This window comes from Mauremys mutica, chromosome 5, assembly GCF_020497125.1.
Source record: "Mauremys mutica isolate MM-2020 ecotype Southern chromosome 5, ASM2049712v1, whole genome shotgun sequence".
Taxonomy (NCBI): Eukaryota; Metazoa; Chordata; order Testudines; family Geoemydidae; genus Mauremys; species Mauremys mutica.
Window position 1 is genome coordinate 112743825 of NC_059076.1, and position 17304 is coordinate 112761128.

A 17304-nucleotide genomic window follows, 5' to 3' on the forward strand; every position below is an offset into this window, starting at 1 on the left:
CAGCAGACTTCGTCACCCCACTACCAGTTCCCACAACCAGGGGAACAACTGTGGACACTGGAACTGTCATTGGCACTGAGATATCCACCAATACCAATAAAAACCCAAGCACCAACAGTGCCATACTATTGGCAGTGCCTATGGAGAAGATATACTAACCATTGTGGTCAGGGTAGACCTCCTCTGCATTGAGTAGGAAGCAGTGCCCCATATGATCCCTGAGCATTAGTGCTGGAAAACCAGAAGACTTCTTTGGAGCTCAGCCACTGCAACATTGGCATTGGTCCAGTTAACAACTTGTCAGTCACCTGTATTCATATGGCATGCCTTCTGGGATTACCTGGGGTCTTCCTTCCAAAGCCTCAAGGAGCTGCTTACCTACATCTCAAGAGAAAAGATCCCCCTCTCTATTAGCCTCACTGGCAAAACTGCAGATGTCGGAGTCTGAGGAGGAGCGGGACGCAGAGATGCAAATCTATCAGTGCCTGATGTCACCCACCCAAAGACCTTTGCTCCTCATTGCCCAACAAGGTGATCACCTCAGCACCGATACTAATGTAGGATGATTTCAAGGTGTTTCCAGAGCTCCTCATACTAAATGCAGACACACTGGAAATCAATACTTCAATCCTATCCAAAAAAATCTCAAAGTATTCAACATCTCATCAGCTGCAGATCCTGCCAGCATCGCCCATTCCATAAATGAGGGATTGCTAGACCCAGCCTGAACTCTGTGGCACATCCTATTCACTGTATGATTAAAGGATAAACATACTGAGAACAATATTAAAGGCACAAATTCAAACTATCCCAAAGGAAATACCGGAAGAAATAGTAAGAGGCCAATATGGCTGTATTAGTAGCTCTTTAATTACCTGAAAATCAAAAAGGAAGACGTGGAAGCATGGGCCAATTGCTAACGATTTCATCCCTACACACTCGTATAGAGACACAATCAAAATGGCTAAGGCATAAAATGAGTTACACCTTGCTACGTTATATAGAAATCTGTCTCCCCCTCCAGTTGTGCTTTTCCTCCATTGGAACTGTGTGCACTGCTGGTGGATCCAGACACTTTCTTTTCTTTTGGAGAATTTCAGCCACCACAACAGCCACTATCTCCTCCTCTGAAATCTGTTAATCCACGCAGGAGATCTAGAGCCTCATGATACCATTCTCATGAGCAGATTCTCAGACAGGAAGTGGAGTCCCTCTTATAGATGCATCTCACTTAGGCTGGGGGGAGCACACATGAACAGCCATATGACTCAGGGAATTTGGACACCTTGAGAAGCCGTCTGCACATCAGCCTTCTGGAGTTCCAGGTAGTTTGAGAAACTTGCAAAGTTTTTCTACAATTCACATGGTCCAACCATGTTCTCAGACAATATGACAACCATCCTTTACATCAACAGACACATAGGTGTGAGATCAGCTCCCTTCTGCATAGAAGCACTCAGTCTATGGAGTTGATGTATCAAGATTTAAATCACATTTTTGGCAGCTTACCTTCCAGCGCCACAGAACGTACTGGTGAATGCCCTCTGTAGGCATTTGGCCATCTAATCATGAGTGGGAATTGCGTGAGTCAGTAGTAAACATTTTTGCTCAGTGGGGGATTCCCACATGGGATCTGTTCATCTCTCAAACGAACAAGAAATACAACACACATTGCTCCTGAGGTGCTCAAGTGCTATATTCTCAAGGTGATGTCCTCCATCTTCTCTAACCAAATTATCTGAACTATGCCTTTCCTCCTTTACCACTCCTTCCTGGAGTCTTGAAGAAAATTTGTCAAGATAGGGCACGTCATCCTCATTGCCCCCCGTTGGACCAGACAGTTTTGGTTTCCAAACCTTCTACAGCTGTCCTCCCATCCTCTGATCAGAAGGTAATAGTTTTCAAATCTCTTGACCCAGGCAAAAGGCAGGATCAAGCATTCCAATCCTGAGAGTTTCATCTCAGAGCTTGTTTTTTGGATGAGCATCAACACTAATACTTTCCTGCTCAGAAGCTGTACAAATCTTTAATAACAATAGAAAGAAACTCCACTCAAAGTCCTATTCAGCCAAGTGGAAATGTTTCTCCATCTAGGGATATCAGTCAGTGGTTATTCCTTCCATTTTGGACTAGTTTCTCTCAAAAAGGCTGACCTTTCCCTTACTTCTGTACAAGTCCACTGGAAGCAATCGGGTGTGTGTGTCATGACCCACACGTCTTAAACCTGGGTCCACAGGATTTATAGGAACAGCTACACTCCAACCCTCCACCTAGCAGCCTGCTGATGCTCGCTTACTTGGGACTTATGAAGCCTAGCCCCAGTTTGAGCTCTGCCCCTGTGGTCTTATTGGTGGAGTGCCAGAGCAGTTGATTGGCCTGCAGGCCCTACTTAAGCCAGCAGTAGAAACAGGAAGTTATCCGAACAACTGGGCTCTACCCTGTTCTGGACTGTGTACTTTGTACTTCCTGCTCCCCAGCTTGATTTTCCTGGCATCCTAACCCAGCATAACTCCTGGCACCTGATTTAGGTAATAAAAGGTAATAATTGGAGATATGCCAATCTCTGAGAACTGGAAGGGACCTCGAAAGGTCATTGAGTCTAGCCCCCTGCCTTCACTAGCAGGACTAATTTTTGCCCCAGATCCCTAAGTGGCCCCCTCAAGGATTGAACTCACAACCCTGGGTTTAGCAGACCAATGCTCAAACCACTGAGCTATCCCTCCCCCCCGATCTCGAGTTTGTCTCCTGCCTTGGTCCACCTGGTATCGTGACCCGGCCTGACTTTGGTTCCTGACTTGTGGTTCTGGGCTCCAGTTGTCTCCTGCTTCTGACCTCCTAGTATCCTGGCCCAGCTGACTCCTGTCTTGTGACTGTGGACTCTGGCTGCCCATGACCCAGCCATAACAGATTGTTCAGATCACAGTTACCCTGAGGGACTGAGCCTGGTATGAGAAGGATGGACCCAGAAGCACCACTGCAGCCCCTAGAAGCATTGGACTTGCCTGAATGGGCCTTCCACCTCCAGGCAGATAATTAAGGCTGCATGTCTGTCACTGAGGTCACAGATTCTGTGACCTCTATGATTTCTTCAGTGGCTGGTGCTGGCTCAGGGGCTGTCCTAGCCAGGCAGCCCCTGGGCCAACACCAGCAGTTTGGATGTGTGGGAGGGGGCTCAGGGCTGGGTCAGGGGGTCGGGGTGTGTGGCGGCGCTTACCTGGGAGAGGGTGGCTCCCTGGCTCCCACTGGCATGTCCCTGTAGCTTCTAGTGGGAGGGGCAGCCAGGGGGGCTCTGTGTGCTGCCCATGTCTGCGTGCACTGCTCCTGCAGCTCCCATTGGCTGCGGTTCCCAGCCAATGGGAGCTGAATAGCCAGCGCTTGTGGCGTGAGCAGCACACGGAACCCCCCTGGCCGCCCCTCCCCCTAGGAGCTACAGGGACATGCTGGGTAGGGAGCCTGTCAGCCCCGCCAGCCCTCCCTCTCCCGGACCAGCAGGGGTCCCGGGCCGCACGCTGCTACCTGGCCCCTCTCTCTCCCTCCCAGCACCAGCAGGGGTCCCAGGCCACGTGCTGCCACCTGACTTCCTTCCCACCCCCAGCACCAGCGGAGGTCCCAGGCCACCACCCTGCAGTGCCCTCAGCCCTCCCTCCAGAGCACCCATTATCCCTCAGCTCAGGTTTTAGTTAGGGGCATATAGTAAAATTCATGGACAGATCACAGGCCGTGAATTTTTGTTTACTTCCCGTGAAGTATCCATGACTTTTACTAAAAATACCTGTGACTAAAACGTAGCCTTACGGATAATCAAGCACTACAGGCCCAAGTTGCACACTGACCTTGGACAACCAGCAGCTGCAAGTGAGGCAGGTCAGCACTCAGAATACTGTGCTGTGAATGCAGCATGCAGTGCCTTGCCCTAAACAGGGGGCTCCACTACTCTTGCTCCAGTGGCTTGATGGGAACCACCAGCAGTTCCAGCACTTCATGAACCTGTGCCACCTTCTGTTTCTGATGCATCCCCAAATCCATAACTCTGACCAGGTCATATATCCCTGCTGACGAGATGTTTTAGACTGGCTATCCCTCTTTCTGGAAGGCTATAGCCCTGTGCTGTTGGACTGAGATGCTTTTCTCCAATCAGTGTCAGCCATCTTCGATGACCTGCACCTAGTGCAGGTCACCCTGAGGGGACTCCAGTGGGGGCAAGACCCAGTGACCTCCTGTGCAGCGCACTTAATCATAGACCTTAAGGTCAGAAAGGACCATTATGATCATCTAGTCTGACCTCCTGCACAACGCAGGCCACAGAATCCCACCCACTCCTGTATCAAACCCCTAACCTATGTCTGAGCTATTGAAGTCTTCAAATTGTGGTTTAAAGACCTCAAGGTGCAGAGAATCCTCCAGCAAGTGACCCGTGCCCCACGCTGCAGAGGAAGGTGAACCCTCCCCAGGGCCTCTGCTAATTTGCCCTGGAGGAAAATTCCTTCCTGACCCCAAATATGGTGATCAGCTAAACCCTGAGCATGTGGGCCTGGTGGAGGGAACTGGCCTGCACCTTGAGAGAAGAGAATATCCTCATACCCTAAGCCTCACTGATATGCACCCTGAGCCCCATCCATGGGCTTCTCATTTGCAGCTGTGTATTCAGCTTCACATCCTATGGGATCCCTGACAGATTCCCCTCCAACAGATCCTCATTGATTCAGGAGCAGCGGACAATTTCATGGATGAAGCTGCAGCTCAGGCCCTATAGATTCCCCTGCTATGCATGGTAATACCCAACCAATTGAAATTGTTGACAGCTCTCCACTATCTTCAGATTGAGTTTTGGAAGAGACTGTCCCCCTGGATGGCAAAGAAATAATACAATTTGGTGGGATTTATTCCCTGCATTTTCCCCCCGGATCCTTGGCATGACATTTCATGACCCCCTCATTCACTGATAAGAACAGAAAGTTATCTTCCCATTGGAATTCTGCTGACAGCATTTCCATGCAGACATTGCACCCATGCCCAAGAAGGCTCAAATAGGTGTAGTCGTCCACATTGAAACACCCACTGGAGGAACTATGGAACTTCCCCCCAAGTACTGTGAATACACTGATGTCTTTTGAGAAGAAGAATGCAGAAAACTTCCCCCTACATGAGGCAGACTGCGACTGCCCGACAGAATTTCAGCCAGGGGCAAAGCTGCTGTTTTGGCGGATATATGCGGTGTCATTGCCTAAACTGGCAGCTTTGTGAGAATCTCCAAGAGAACCTGGCCTGGGGATTCATCTGCAAGTCAACTTCAGCAGCCAGTGCGCTGGTCCTTTTTGTAAAAAAGAATGACAGCCTCCACCTCTGTGTTGATTACCAAGCCATAAATCAGATAATTTGGAGCTGTTACCTGCTACTCCTGATAGCCAATTTGTTGGACTGCGTGGGGGCTACCTGCAAATTCACAAAACTGGATTTCTGGGGAGCTTACAGTCTCATCCGTATCAGAGATGGGGACTGCCTTTTGGATCTGCTACGGCCACTTTGAATATTTAGTTATGCCATTCGGACTGACTAATGACCCAGCAACTATCCAGCACTTCATTAACGATGTGCTATGAGACCTACTGGAACAGTTTGTGGTAGTGTACTTAGATGATATATTAATCTTCTCAGATGATCTGGACAAACACACAACTCATGTCCCCACTGTCCTGGAGAGTCTACAACAGATGCTCTCTATGCTAAATGAAAGACATGTGCATTTGATCAGACCTCAGCTGAGTTTGGGGGTTTTATCTGGTCCCTGGAAGGAATCAAGATGGATTTGTGTAAGGTCCAGGCTGTCCACAACTAGTCAGGCCCCTGTAATGTTCATGACCAACAAGGTCTTTTAGGCTTTGTGAACTTCTACTGGAGGGTCATTTCAAATTTTTCAAAATAAACTTCACTGCTCTACTCCAAAAAAAATGCCAAGTTCTGTTGGTCGCCAGAAGCCCAGCACACATTTGCGCAATTGAAGCTTGCCTTCATCACTACTCCAGTATTGGCCCACTCCAACATGGCACAAGCTTTCATTGTGAAAGCTGATACCTGTAAAACAGCAATCAGGTAACTCCTCTTCCAAAGGCATAAACTCAAGCAAACACTGCATCCCATCACCTACTACTTAAGGAAGCTTACATCTGCGGAATGAAACTGAGATCTTGCCTTCAGAATGTTGCAACACTGCTTAGAAGGGGCTCATCATATAGTCCAAGTGCTTACGGACCACAAGAACCTGTAGCACCTGCACAGGGCCAAGGCCCTGCACCAACAACAGCTCCAGTGGGCCAGTGAGCATGCATATCCCACAGTTCTTATCCCTGTTCAATTTTACCTTGACCTACTGCCCTGGAACCCCTAAGTAGGTGCTGGATATTGTTACCTGTGGTCATACCATCCAGTTTCTTTCCCTTTCCATCACAACCCCTCTTGCCCATCCATCTTCAGGGACCTTTCTCGTGAGAGCCTTTTACAAACAGAAATGGCCTCGTCGCTCTGTCTAGATGACACAGGAGAGGTGCCTTAGGAGTACTGGGAAAGAGGCTTCTACTCATGGTATTTCCTCATTCGAGAGAAGAAAGGTGGCCTTCATCTTGTTCTAGAACTGAGGAGGCTCAACAAATATATTTGATGCCTCAGATTCAGGATGATAACACTTGCTTCCATCATTCTATCGCACCAAGATCAAGACTGGTTCATGGCTTTTAACTTGCAGGACATGAATTTGCATATTGCCCACGGGAAGTACCTCAGATTAACATTAGGATTCAATCATTACCAATACAAGGTGCTATCCTTCATACTCTCCATTGCTCCAAGAGTATTCACTGAGAGCCTGACAGTGGTAGTGACACATCTAAGGAAACATCTACCTGTACCTGGACAACTGGCTGATCAAGGACAAGCTCCATGACATGACCAAGATAGCCCTAGCTTGAATCCTCACCCTGTTCTCTCAGGCCTAATGGTAAACTACAAAAAGTCGTGTCTCACTCCATCCCAGATGATAGGCTTCATAGGAGACCCTACTTGACTCTGTCAGCACGCTTATCTCTGCCAGAGGACAGATTCTGTTCCCTTTGATAAATCATACATGAAATAAGGTCAAGACTACCTATGATGGTTCATGCTTGCATGGGATTACTAGGTCATATGTTGTGTACATACATGATGCTGCTTGCCAGACTTTGCTTGAGGCCATTACCACACTATCAAAGAACAGTGTACTCCCCAGCCAAAACAGTATGAACAGATAGGCCACTGTAGCACTCCAAATCCTGTGTAAACTCACCTGATGACCCCCTTGAATGTGAGAAAATGGTATATTTCTCAACTCCTTCCTGTGCAACCTATACTTAATATGGATGCATAAGTGAGAGGTTGGGGGCCCACCTGAATCACCTCAATTGCAAGAAATTGCACGTGAACGTCCTAGGGCTGAGGGCCGTCAGATTGGCCTGTATAGCATGCCTGTCAGTTTGATGGAATTCTGTAGAGCAAATCCTGATGGACAGTACATCTGTCATGCACAATATCAACAAACAAGGAGGGACTTGATAGATCCCACTTTACCTGGAAGCCATCGAGTTCTGGGAATGGTGTCACCAACACAGAGTAAACTCGCTCAGCCCACACTGTCCCTGCACTTTTCAGGGGTCAGCAATTACCTTGAAGACTTCTTAAGCAGAGATGTGATAACCAATTCATCCTAGACATGATTTTCCAGTGGTGGGGGACTCTAACCAAAGACCAGTTTGCCACCGCAGAGAATGTCAAATGCAACACCTTCTACTATAAAGGCAGTGTGAGCCTAGGAGCTTTACCAGATGTCTTTCTACTCTGCTGGTGTCAAGCTCTCCTTTGCACCTTATCACTCACCCCCCCCTGATTACCATACTAATATCAAAGGTCAGATGGGACAAGGCCACCACTATCATGATCTCCTCATACTGGCCAGGACAATTTTGGCTGCCAGACCTACTCCATATGTCCAGTCAATCTCCCATTCATTTTTCCTGTTTGTGTGAACACACTATCCCTGAACATCCAGACCTGCAGTCACTACACCTGACTGCTTGGATGCTGGCCAGATGAGCACTACTGATAGTGAATGCTCCAGGCAGTTGTTATGCACATCAGGAAAGTTTCTGCTAGCAGTATCTGCTCTGCAAATGCAAGAGGTTTCCATATGGGCAGCCCAAAACAACCTGAATTGGTTGAAGCCCGGATTCCAAAGATCCTAGACTACATGCTGCTCTTGAAACAATCAGGACTTACATTAAGCTCTCTGAGTCCACTTAGCAATATCAGCATATCATACACCAGTTCAGTTACATTCAGTTTTTTTACATTCTGCAGTGTCAAGATTCATCCAGGACATTCTTCATGCCTACCCTTCATTTAGAGACCAGACTGCTTCCTGGGACCTCAGTGTTCTCCTGGTGACTCCCTTCAAGCCTCTATCCGTCAAAACATTCTAGTTTGTTGCTGTCACATTGGCACAAACTCAGTGAGATCCAAGTCCTTATGGCTGGACCATCTACTTTACAGGGACAATATAGTAATGAGACAACACCCTAAATTAATTCCTAAGGTAATCTCAAAATACCAACTGAATCAGTCAGTTACCTTACTGGTCTTCTTTCCAAAACCTCTCTCTTCTGCAGGAGAAAAGAAACTTCACACCTTGTCTCCAGAACTTCTACTTTACTACCTAGACAAGACTAAATCCTTTTGACTGTCACTGTCTCTTTGTGGCTTTGAGACACAAAGCACAAAGCTACAAAGCATCCTGCTTTGAGCAGGGGGTTGGACTAGATGACCTCCTGAGGTCCCTTCCAACCCTGAGATTCTATGATTCTATGTGGCTGTTTTGGGTGTAGAGTAAGACCTGGTGATCTCTTCACAGAAACTTTCCAAATGAATTAGTGCATTTCCATCTGTTACCAGATGCCCTCCTTCTTCCCACCCAAACATACGGACACAACTCCACTGTAGTACAGGAGACCTCATAATTGGCCTGGCAACCACGTGGAGTAACCCATTGACCTTTCTTAAATAGTATGCATTTGACATGGCAGCCAGGGCAGATACGAAGTTCGTAAGAGTGATACTGCAGTCTGTCTGTTTCATTAGCTGAAACTCCTCAATCCCACTATCTCAGGAGAATATTGCTTACTAGTCACCTACAGTGCGGTCCATACTGACACTTACTCGAAGCATAACAAACTATTACTTACTCTACGGTAACTGGCTCTTCAAGATGTTGTAGTCAATGTGGCTGCTACAACCCCATCCTCATCCCCACTTCAGGAGTTCTTGGTGAACACAGGCTTTGAAATGCAAGGGAATTGAGGGAGGGTTGTGGTCATCCCATCCTGTGCACCTTCATGTGGGAATATGTGCAGTTCTGATAAACACTGCTAGCTAAAAGAATTGGGGTTGGTATTCATAGGGCTCATGCGCACATACAGTGGGATCTACACTGATTACAACATCTTGAAAAACCACAGTTCCTGTAGGATAAGTAACTGTTCTTTCATTGACCTCGTCCCCCAAACACATGGATGCCCTCTCTGACATATATCTTTCTGATTATCATCATTTTGGATCTTTGTATTACTAGTGTATCATGGATCTGCTATTTATTAATATTAACTTGATCTTGAACTACATATGTTCAAATTTATGACCCACATATCAAACCATTATTACTAATGGCTTATTGGTCTGTTTGGAATGGCAAGTATAATCTTAGAGTATATCTGTGGAAGAAACAAAGGATGAAAATTCTGTTTTATGGCCTAATAAATATCTATTTTTAAGCCCCCTGATTCCTATGTATGACCATAAGCCCACTTTTTTATTTTGACTCATCTTTTTTAAAAAAAATCTTGTTTAACTTTTACAAATGAATTTTGCAAAAAGTTAACTCAATATTTCACACTGTTAATGGAACCAAGATGTCAGAAATATTACAACATAGGTCATATATTAAAAAGTTGTGCCATGTGTATAAAAATTCAGTAACAGAATTCAAAAAAATCCTTAAATTTGTAATTATTATGATTATTTTATTACAGGGGATGGAGTGCTAGATCTCTCTACGAAGAAAAGCGCAAGGCTGGAGGAGTCAACATATGATCCATTATCATCTGAAAATTCAGTGTCTGGGTAAGCATCATTTAAATATTTTTAATTAATGTAAAAGGAAACACTGAAAAAAATCTCTTCTCTATGAAGGCAGATTATTTTTTTTATAACATACTTGTACAGTATATATTGACACACAAATTCAGTTTATATTTTGCTTTCCTCAAGAGTTTCACTCATAAGTGTGTGTCTATGTATATATCATTTGTTTCATTGTCTTTTTCTTTTCTTTCTGTTAAAGAAAAGTTATCAGAACAATCACCAAACTTTAGTTCATGTTACTAAAAATGAACTGAAAACTTAATTACATAATACAAAAGAATAGGACAGTAGAAGAAAACGTAAATTTATTCTTCAAGGTTTTATTTAGGAAACTTCCATTTTGCACAAAAACATAACATCCAGATTATATTTAAAAAAATATCCTTCAGCTAACATGAACAAGTTAAACAGCTATTATCTTCAGTATTTCTTAATGAGAGAGAGAGTTCCTAATTGTTATACTTACATCATGGTTTTGCCTATGGTGTGTGGTGGCAAACTGCTAAATATGTCCATTCAGCATTAAAAACTAAAAATGTTGTTTCATGTGCTGAAAGCTACCATTACATTAACTGAAACAAAAATAATGAAATACATTGTTCTGTTGGATTTTGTTATAATTTTGGCATCCTCCCATTCACTAGCCATAGCAGGACCCTTTTTGTCACCTGTACATCTTACAAAATAATTTATTCCAAATAATACATTTAGCTTTATTTGTTGAATTGTGTAAAATTGTGTTCTGTTAATTTATTGATATGAACAAGTTTTAAAATGATTTATGATTTATAATTAGAAAAATATAAATAGTGATTAAAAACTGACTTGTATATTGACAAAATGGGACTTAATTGTTAATTGCAGCACTTATCTTATGAATGTAGAAAAATTAGTCTTGTGGAAATCTGGGGGTTTTGTGTTTGGTAATGTACCTATCACTGCAAATTTTCTATAAGGGGGTTGACTCTTTTATTACTTGTTTAGCGGTAACGTCACGTTTCTACTAACAAAATCTCATTTAGGATTTGGGTACTTAATGGAATGTTAATTGCATAACTAAAATTGTAAGTGTTGCTCTGCAAGCATGTATCAAAGGGAATATAGCAAACACATGAGAATATTATCAAATACGGAACTAGGATTTAAAGTTCTTGGAAGGGCTGCTATAGAAGCCACCGTATGATTTTGACACGTCCTACCAGAACTGTAGCATTTTACTATGATAATCAGTAACTACTACATCTCAAAGACTTAAAAGTATCAGAAGCAGTGATGTTACCTAAGCAAGGAGTATAATAAAGGAGTGGACCCTTCCCTTCCATAGCTGTGTGAGAGTCTCTCATACATCAGTTTACCATCGTTTCATTCCATCCATCCAGGAGACTACACAGACACAGAGAGGACTATGTGGAAAGAAGTGCTGAGTTTGCAGATGGTTTGCTCTCAAAAGCTTTGAAAGACATTGAGTCTGGAGCACTGGACATAAATAAAGCAGGCATACTTTATGGCATACCTCAAAAAACTTTACTTCTCCACTTAGAAGCCTTACCAGCAGGAAAGCCTGCACTTTTTAAAAACAAAACTCGAGATTTCAATGATAGTTATTCATTTAAAGACAGAAAAGAAACTTGTGCAGTGCTGCAAAAGGTAGCCTTGTGGGCAAGAGCTCAAGCAGAGCGCACAGAAAAAAGTAAACTCAGTCTACTTGAAACCTCAGAATTAAAATTCCCAACAGCTTCCAGTTACCTCCACCAGTTAACTCTACAGAGAATGGTTACTCAGTTTAAAGAAAAAAGTGAAAGTCTACAATATGAAACTTCAAATCCTACTGTACAGTTAAAAATTCCTCAGCTAAGAATAAGTTCTGCGTCCAAACCACAATCTGATAATGCTGGTCTTCTGGATGTCATGTACCATGTTTCCAAAACCTCCTCAGTCTTAGACGGATCAGCTCTTCAAAAATTGAAAAATATACTCCCTAAACAGAACAAAATTGAATGTTCTGGACCTGTAACTCACTCAAGTGTTGACTCCTACTTTCTGCATGGGGACCTCTCTCCTTTATGTCTTAATGTTAAGAATGGAACAGTTGATGGAACATCTGAAAATACAGAAGATGGTTTGGATCGCAAAGACAATAAACAACCAAGGAAAAAACGTGGCCGTTATAGGCAATATGATCATGAAATAATGGAAGAAGCTATTGCTATGGTAATGAGTGGGAAAATGAGTGTTTCCAAAGCACAAGGAATTTATGGGGTACCTCACAGCACTTTAGAATACAAAGTTAAAGAAAGATCTGGAACACTGAAGACTCCGCCGAAGAAGAAACTTCGATTACCAGACACTGGGTTATTTAATATGACAGATTCAGGGACTGGCAACTGCAAAAACAGCAGCAAGCCTGTGTAGATTAATTGTTAGCAAATTGTTTGGTGTGTGTGTGTGTGTGTGTATGTCTGTCTGTATACACACACACATATGAGAAATACATATGCTCACACTGACAGAAGACATGAAATTATACAGTTCAAAAACCACATACATGCCTTTTGAAAAGTAGTTTTATTCAGGGTTTTCACTGTGGACAGAATTATAGAGTTCTCCCTTAATTCTGATAGTGTGTATTTAATAAAATCCTTGTATAAATAGGTGAAAAAGATTCAGGTTTTCTTTAGTAGTCAATAGCATAAAATGTTTTGGGAAAACAAGTATTTGTCATGTGAAGCATTATTTTTAGTTGGTAAAGAACCACATTAGCCATTGAATAAACCATCTTATGGAAATACATGACCCATGGTTTGCAAACTTTTATACTTCACAAAATACTTGCAATAGTTTGTAAGTAGTTCAAAATACACAAATCAAGGGATTATTTTTCTTTTACAAAGTTAGTTCCTTACGAAGGAAATGGATATGTGAAGTATTAGTAGGAGGTAGTACATTCTGTGGAAGAAGAAAAAGATACATCATAACTAGATCTCCAATACAACTAGAAAAAACCAAAACATTTCATTAATAAAAATGTGTGTTAGCAGACATAAAACTGTATTTTTATCATTTTAAGAAGAATTTTGTTCATTTAGCAAGAAATTGGTGTTTACAAAATATACATTTATGAAAACTGACAAATTACTGTAGTTATAGAACTATTAAATATGAAATAAGATGGAATACTAAGTATAAAATAATTTAAACTTAATTAACATAATTTTCCTTTTTAGTTTGGAAAATAAGATAACTTCTAAGGTTTAAGAAGAAAGTTGGAATGCAACTTAGAGCATGTTCATAATGTGCACAGAATGAGCTTGAGAATGGATATTAAATGTGCTGGTTAGTTAATGTTATGACTACTTAAAATTCATTTAAGGATTGTCACACTCCTTATATTGAAAAACAAAAAACTCACTGTAACTGTAACATATTTGCTGCTGTGACATTTCAAACCTTTTCAGTTTATCAAAATGAATATCAAGTTTTCATTTTGGTGGGCCGATACACTATCGTTTTGCTAATAACCAAACTTGCAGTTCAGGGTCTTGACAGATTCACAAATATTAAACAGTGAAGCTGCTTTGAACTTTCAGTAGTATAAATTCATTATAAATTTGGTAGAAGCTAGGCAGTTCATTTTAAATATATGACTTAATAGAATCTAAGAGAGACCAGCTGTCTTCAGATTGCAGTTTTTAAATTAATTTTCAAGTATTTACATTGGATTTTAAATTATATGTAATTTTGGTGGTGTAATGTCATAAAGCATATGTCTATATAAGAATGAGTGCTTGCTTTATACATTCAAAATTCAACACCTGTGCCCTTTTTCCAGTTAAAATTTAGGTTTAGATTGTTTTTTCTAAACCAAATCAAACATATCCAGAAACACTTACCTGTTTTTCTACTTTTTGTAAATTTTCTCTCACACATACAGTGTCAGACATGTTTTTTTGCTTAAATTTGCCTTTGTATAGGCTAATTATCCTATGTGAATGTAAGACTACATTACACGTGTAGGACCACATCATGTAATTGACTCAGTGCGGAGTTTCTCTTAAAAATTTGTGGCAAAATCTAGCTCTTGGCTATTAATCTTATTACAGGTAATTCCTTACGTTTTAAAATAAATGAATCCATAAGAAGTTAAGTGAAACTGCACAACCACCAACATATCAATCTTTTGGTCTCTTAGATCTATAATGTATCCTCTTCAACTATTAAGGTTTACTTGCATATTAGAAAAGGAATCCTTCTGTAAAATAATTGTATCTAATAACAAGTAGGATACATATAAGCAGGTGTCAGGGTCATCGTTGATTTTAAAGAATTAAGCCATATTTTTGTGAGGGCCAGAAAGATGAATTTGTTAATGTAGCCTCCCCAGCGGAAAACAAAATTGATAGTACCTAAAGGTTTCAAAATCTCTCTTTATACAGAATTTTACTTGCAAAAGTTTTTGGGGCTTCAATACATTGCCTAATATTTGTACCACACTAAAAATTTTTATTCCTCGGACAATATTATAAAATTGAGTCAGAAGTTTATATTGAAGGCAAGTTACAGTACACTTTTTATATCATTTAAAAGATGACCTGACCAAAAATTGACAGGATTCATAAAATCAGGGATCATTTTACTATTGACTTAACAGTGATCAGTAGTTTTGTACGTAATATTATAATTAATTTTCAGCATTTTAGTACTTGTATTTATTTATTTTTTTGGTCAGAAATAGTATATTAAAATATTTTTTGATAGTTTATAGATGATGCTCAACCTGTAAGTGTTTAAAAAGAAACAGAATTATTTGTTTCTAATTATTAGGCTAACTTTTGATTACACAACTAAGGAAAGGCAGGGAAATGTGTAGGTTCCCCTTCCCTAACTCCAGTGTATTCCATTTAAATGTCATTTAAGTTGTACCTTTGAACTGTTTTATAAATTCAGTTACCAGTGACTACTTCAGAATTGACAATTTCTGAAAATTCATGTTTCAGCAGACTTTTAAATGAAGGCGAAAGCAAGCCCTACATGCTTTCTACTTATTTGAATGTTTCTCAAGTATTTTATATTAAAAAACAGTGCCTCTGTTTTTAGAACTACTGCTCAGTAAAGTTGTTTAAACCATTTCTGGTAGCTAATGACAATTTTATATTAAATTGTATATTAACTTTAGTGAGACTGATTTTTTTTTTAGTTGTTTACAGTACAAATACTTGTATTTGTTTTTTAATTGCAGTATTTCCATTGTCGCAGTAATTTAGTAAAACTCTGTGGCTGCCTTGATTTTTGACAGATTTTGTTAATAACTGATTTTTAGGCAATTAGTTATATTTATGCATAAATCAATTGCACTATAATTCATGAATTATTTATTACAATATTTTCTAATGAATTCCATGTATTTGTCTTGTGTTGTAAATGTACTGTAATTCTGTTTCCTCTTTGTGTTGTTATATACCTAAATCTGATTGTATGAATTTAATTGTTTAGTTAACGTGTTTCTACGTTGTAATTTGTAGTAAAGCACTTCAATGCTTTTGCACATAAATTTACAACAACACTGATGTGTGATTGATTTTGCTCATTCAGTAAAACAAAACAAAAAAAGACCATATACTGGCTCATTTGACTTACTCTTTAGGCACAAATTTACTATTTGTCTAATAAGTTCATGATAGAACTTGCTTTTGACAGTTATTGCTACAATGAACGTATTATAAAGCAAAAATAATTGTCACAAGGAAGACTGGTTCTCAGAATATGATGGTTTGCTAATAAATTAGGCACACTTTAGAAAATGAAAATGTCCTAAAGTATAGGAGAAACAAAAAATTGTTTTATCAGTTTTCAACTGCAACCGATCTGTATGAATTGAATGCTTATTTTACTAATAGTCTGTTCAGAAAGCTTTATTCATTTAATTTGTTAAACTTCATCCAATATATTTAGTTATTAAATATATGCATTGGGGCATAGGAAAAGGGAGAACATTTATACAAATAATTTATATGGCCAGTAATTTTTTTGTTCTCCCTTTGACTACATGAAAACATTTTTGTTCCTCCCAAGTCCAGTTTCTTTTCTGCTCATTTCTTCAGTGAAGCCGTAATCATGTTATAAAGCATCTCTGGCAGAAAAAGCTAAGGATAGAACTCTGAGGGAGAAAATGTATGTTAGATAGTTTCTCTTTGATAGTTCCCATAGGTTGGAAGAGAAAACCAATCTGATATTTTATATGTTAATTCTATACAAAATAGGCTACCACACCCATCCTCAAACTTGGTGGGTTACCATGTGATGACCCTATGCCTTTGTGCCAACTTTGACCCCTACAGACAATCACCAGTTTTTGGCAATTGCTGCCTCTGGCACTGAGCAGGGGATCTCAGTAGAAAGGATAATGCAGTCCAAGGTTCTATTATAATTTCCATCGAATCTGTGAATGGCTTGACTTTGAGGGACAAGATTTGTTGATCCTCTTGCCCTTAACCCACCCCATTTCTATCCCCTCCCGCTGCATGAACCCTGTACCCACAGAACCTCTACCACAGAATTCATAGAAAGATGAAGAGTTCTGTGAAGACAGGAATTGTAGCTACCGTTGCGCACAGGAAGGGGGAAGATTCATGTATGGCTCTACAGGGCTAGTAACCTGGACTTCTGTGTTTGATACTGCCAATTTTGCCATGGGAATTACTGTGATACTATAGATTCTGTATAATGACGACACAACAGGATGAAAGAGAAAAAGAGGGGAAAGCATTTGCTGAAGCACAACTCTTTAATACTTAACAAAAGTGGTTGGAAAGCTATTAAAAACATGAAAGTTGAACGAATTTGTTTACAAATACAAACATTTCTACAGAGGGATTATATGTATCTCTTTAAAGTAAATGCTTTGTTTTAAACAGATTTTTAGGCCTATGTCCTGAGCAGCAGCCAAGCATACTTTAGTGCAGGGTGGTGCAAAGGTAACTTTTAACATTTTGCATTCCCCTGAACCTGAGGTCATGTAGTACATGGCGTAAGTTAGAGCAGCATGAGCTGCATATGATCTTATAGGGTTGTTCTGACAGCTAAGGATCA

General features: G+C 40.8%; 1 protein-coding gene across 8 annotated transcripts in view; it reads left to right on the forward strand.

Moving 5' to 3' along the window:
- LCORL (ligand dependent nuclear receptor corepressor like) overlaps positions 1 to 17304 on the forward strand; it is a 174113-nt gene that overhangs the window by 116862 nt on the left and 39947 nt on the right. For 4 of the 8 annotated variants that reach the window (XM_045018505.1, XM_045018506.1, XM_045018507.1 and 1 more), the window contains one exon: positions 10107 to 10197. In XM_045018505.1, the coding sequence (XP_044874440.1) occupies positions 10107 to 10197 (91 nt within the window). Of the gene's footprint in view, positions 1 to 10106; positions 10198 to 11597; positions 15828 to 17304 lie in introns of those variants that run through there. The other 4 variants (XM_045018501.1, XM_045018503.1, XM_045018502.1 and 1 more) reach the window with 2 other exon arrangements.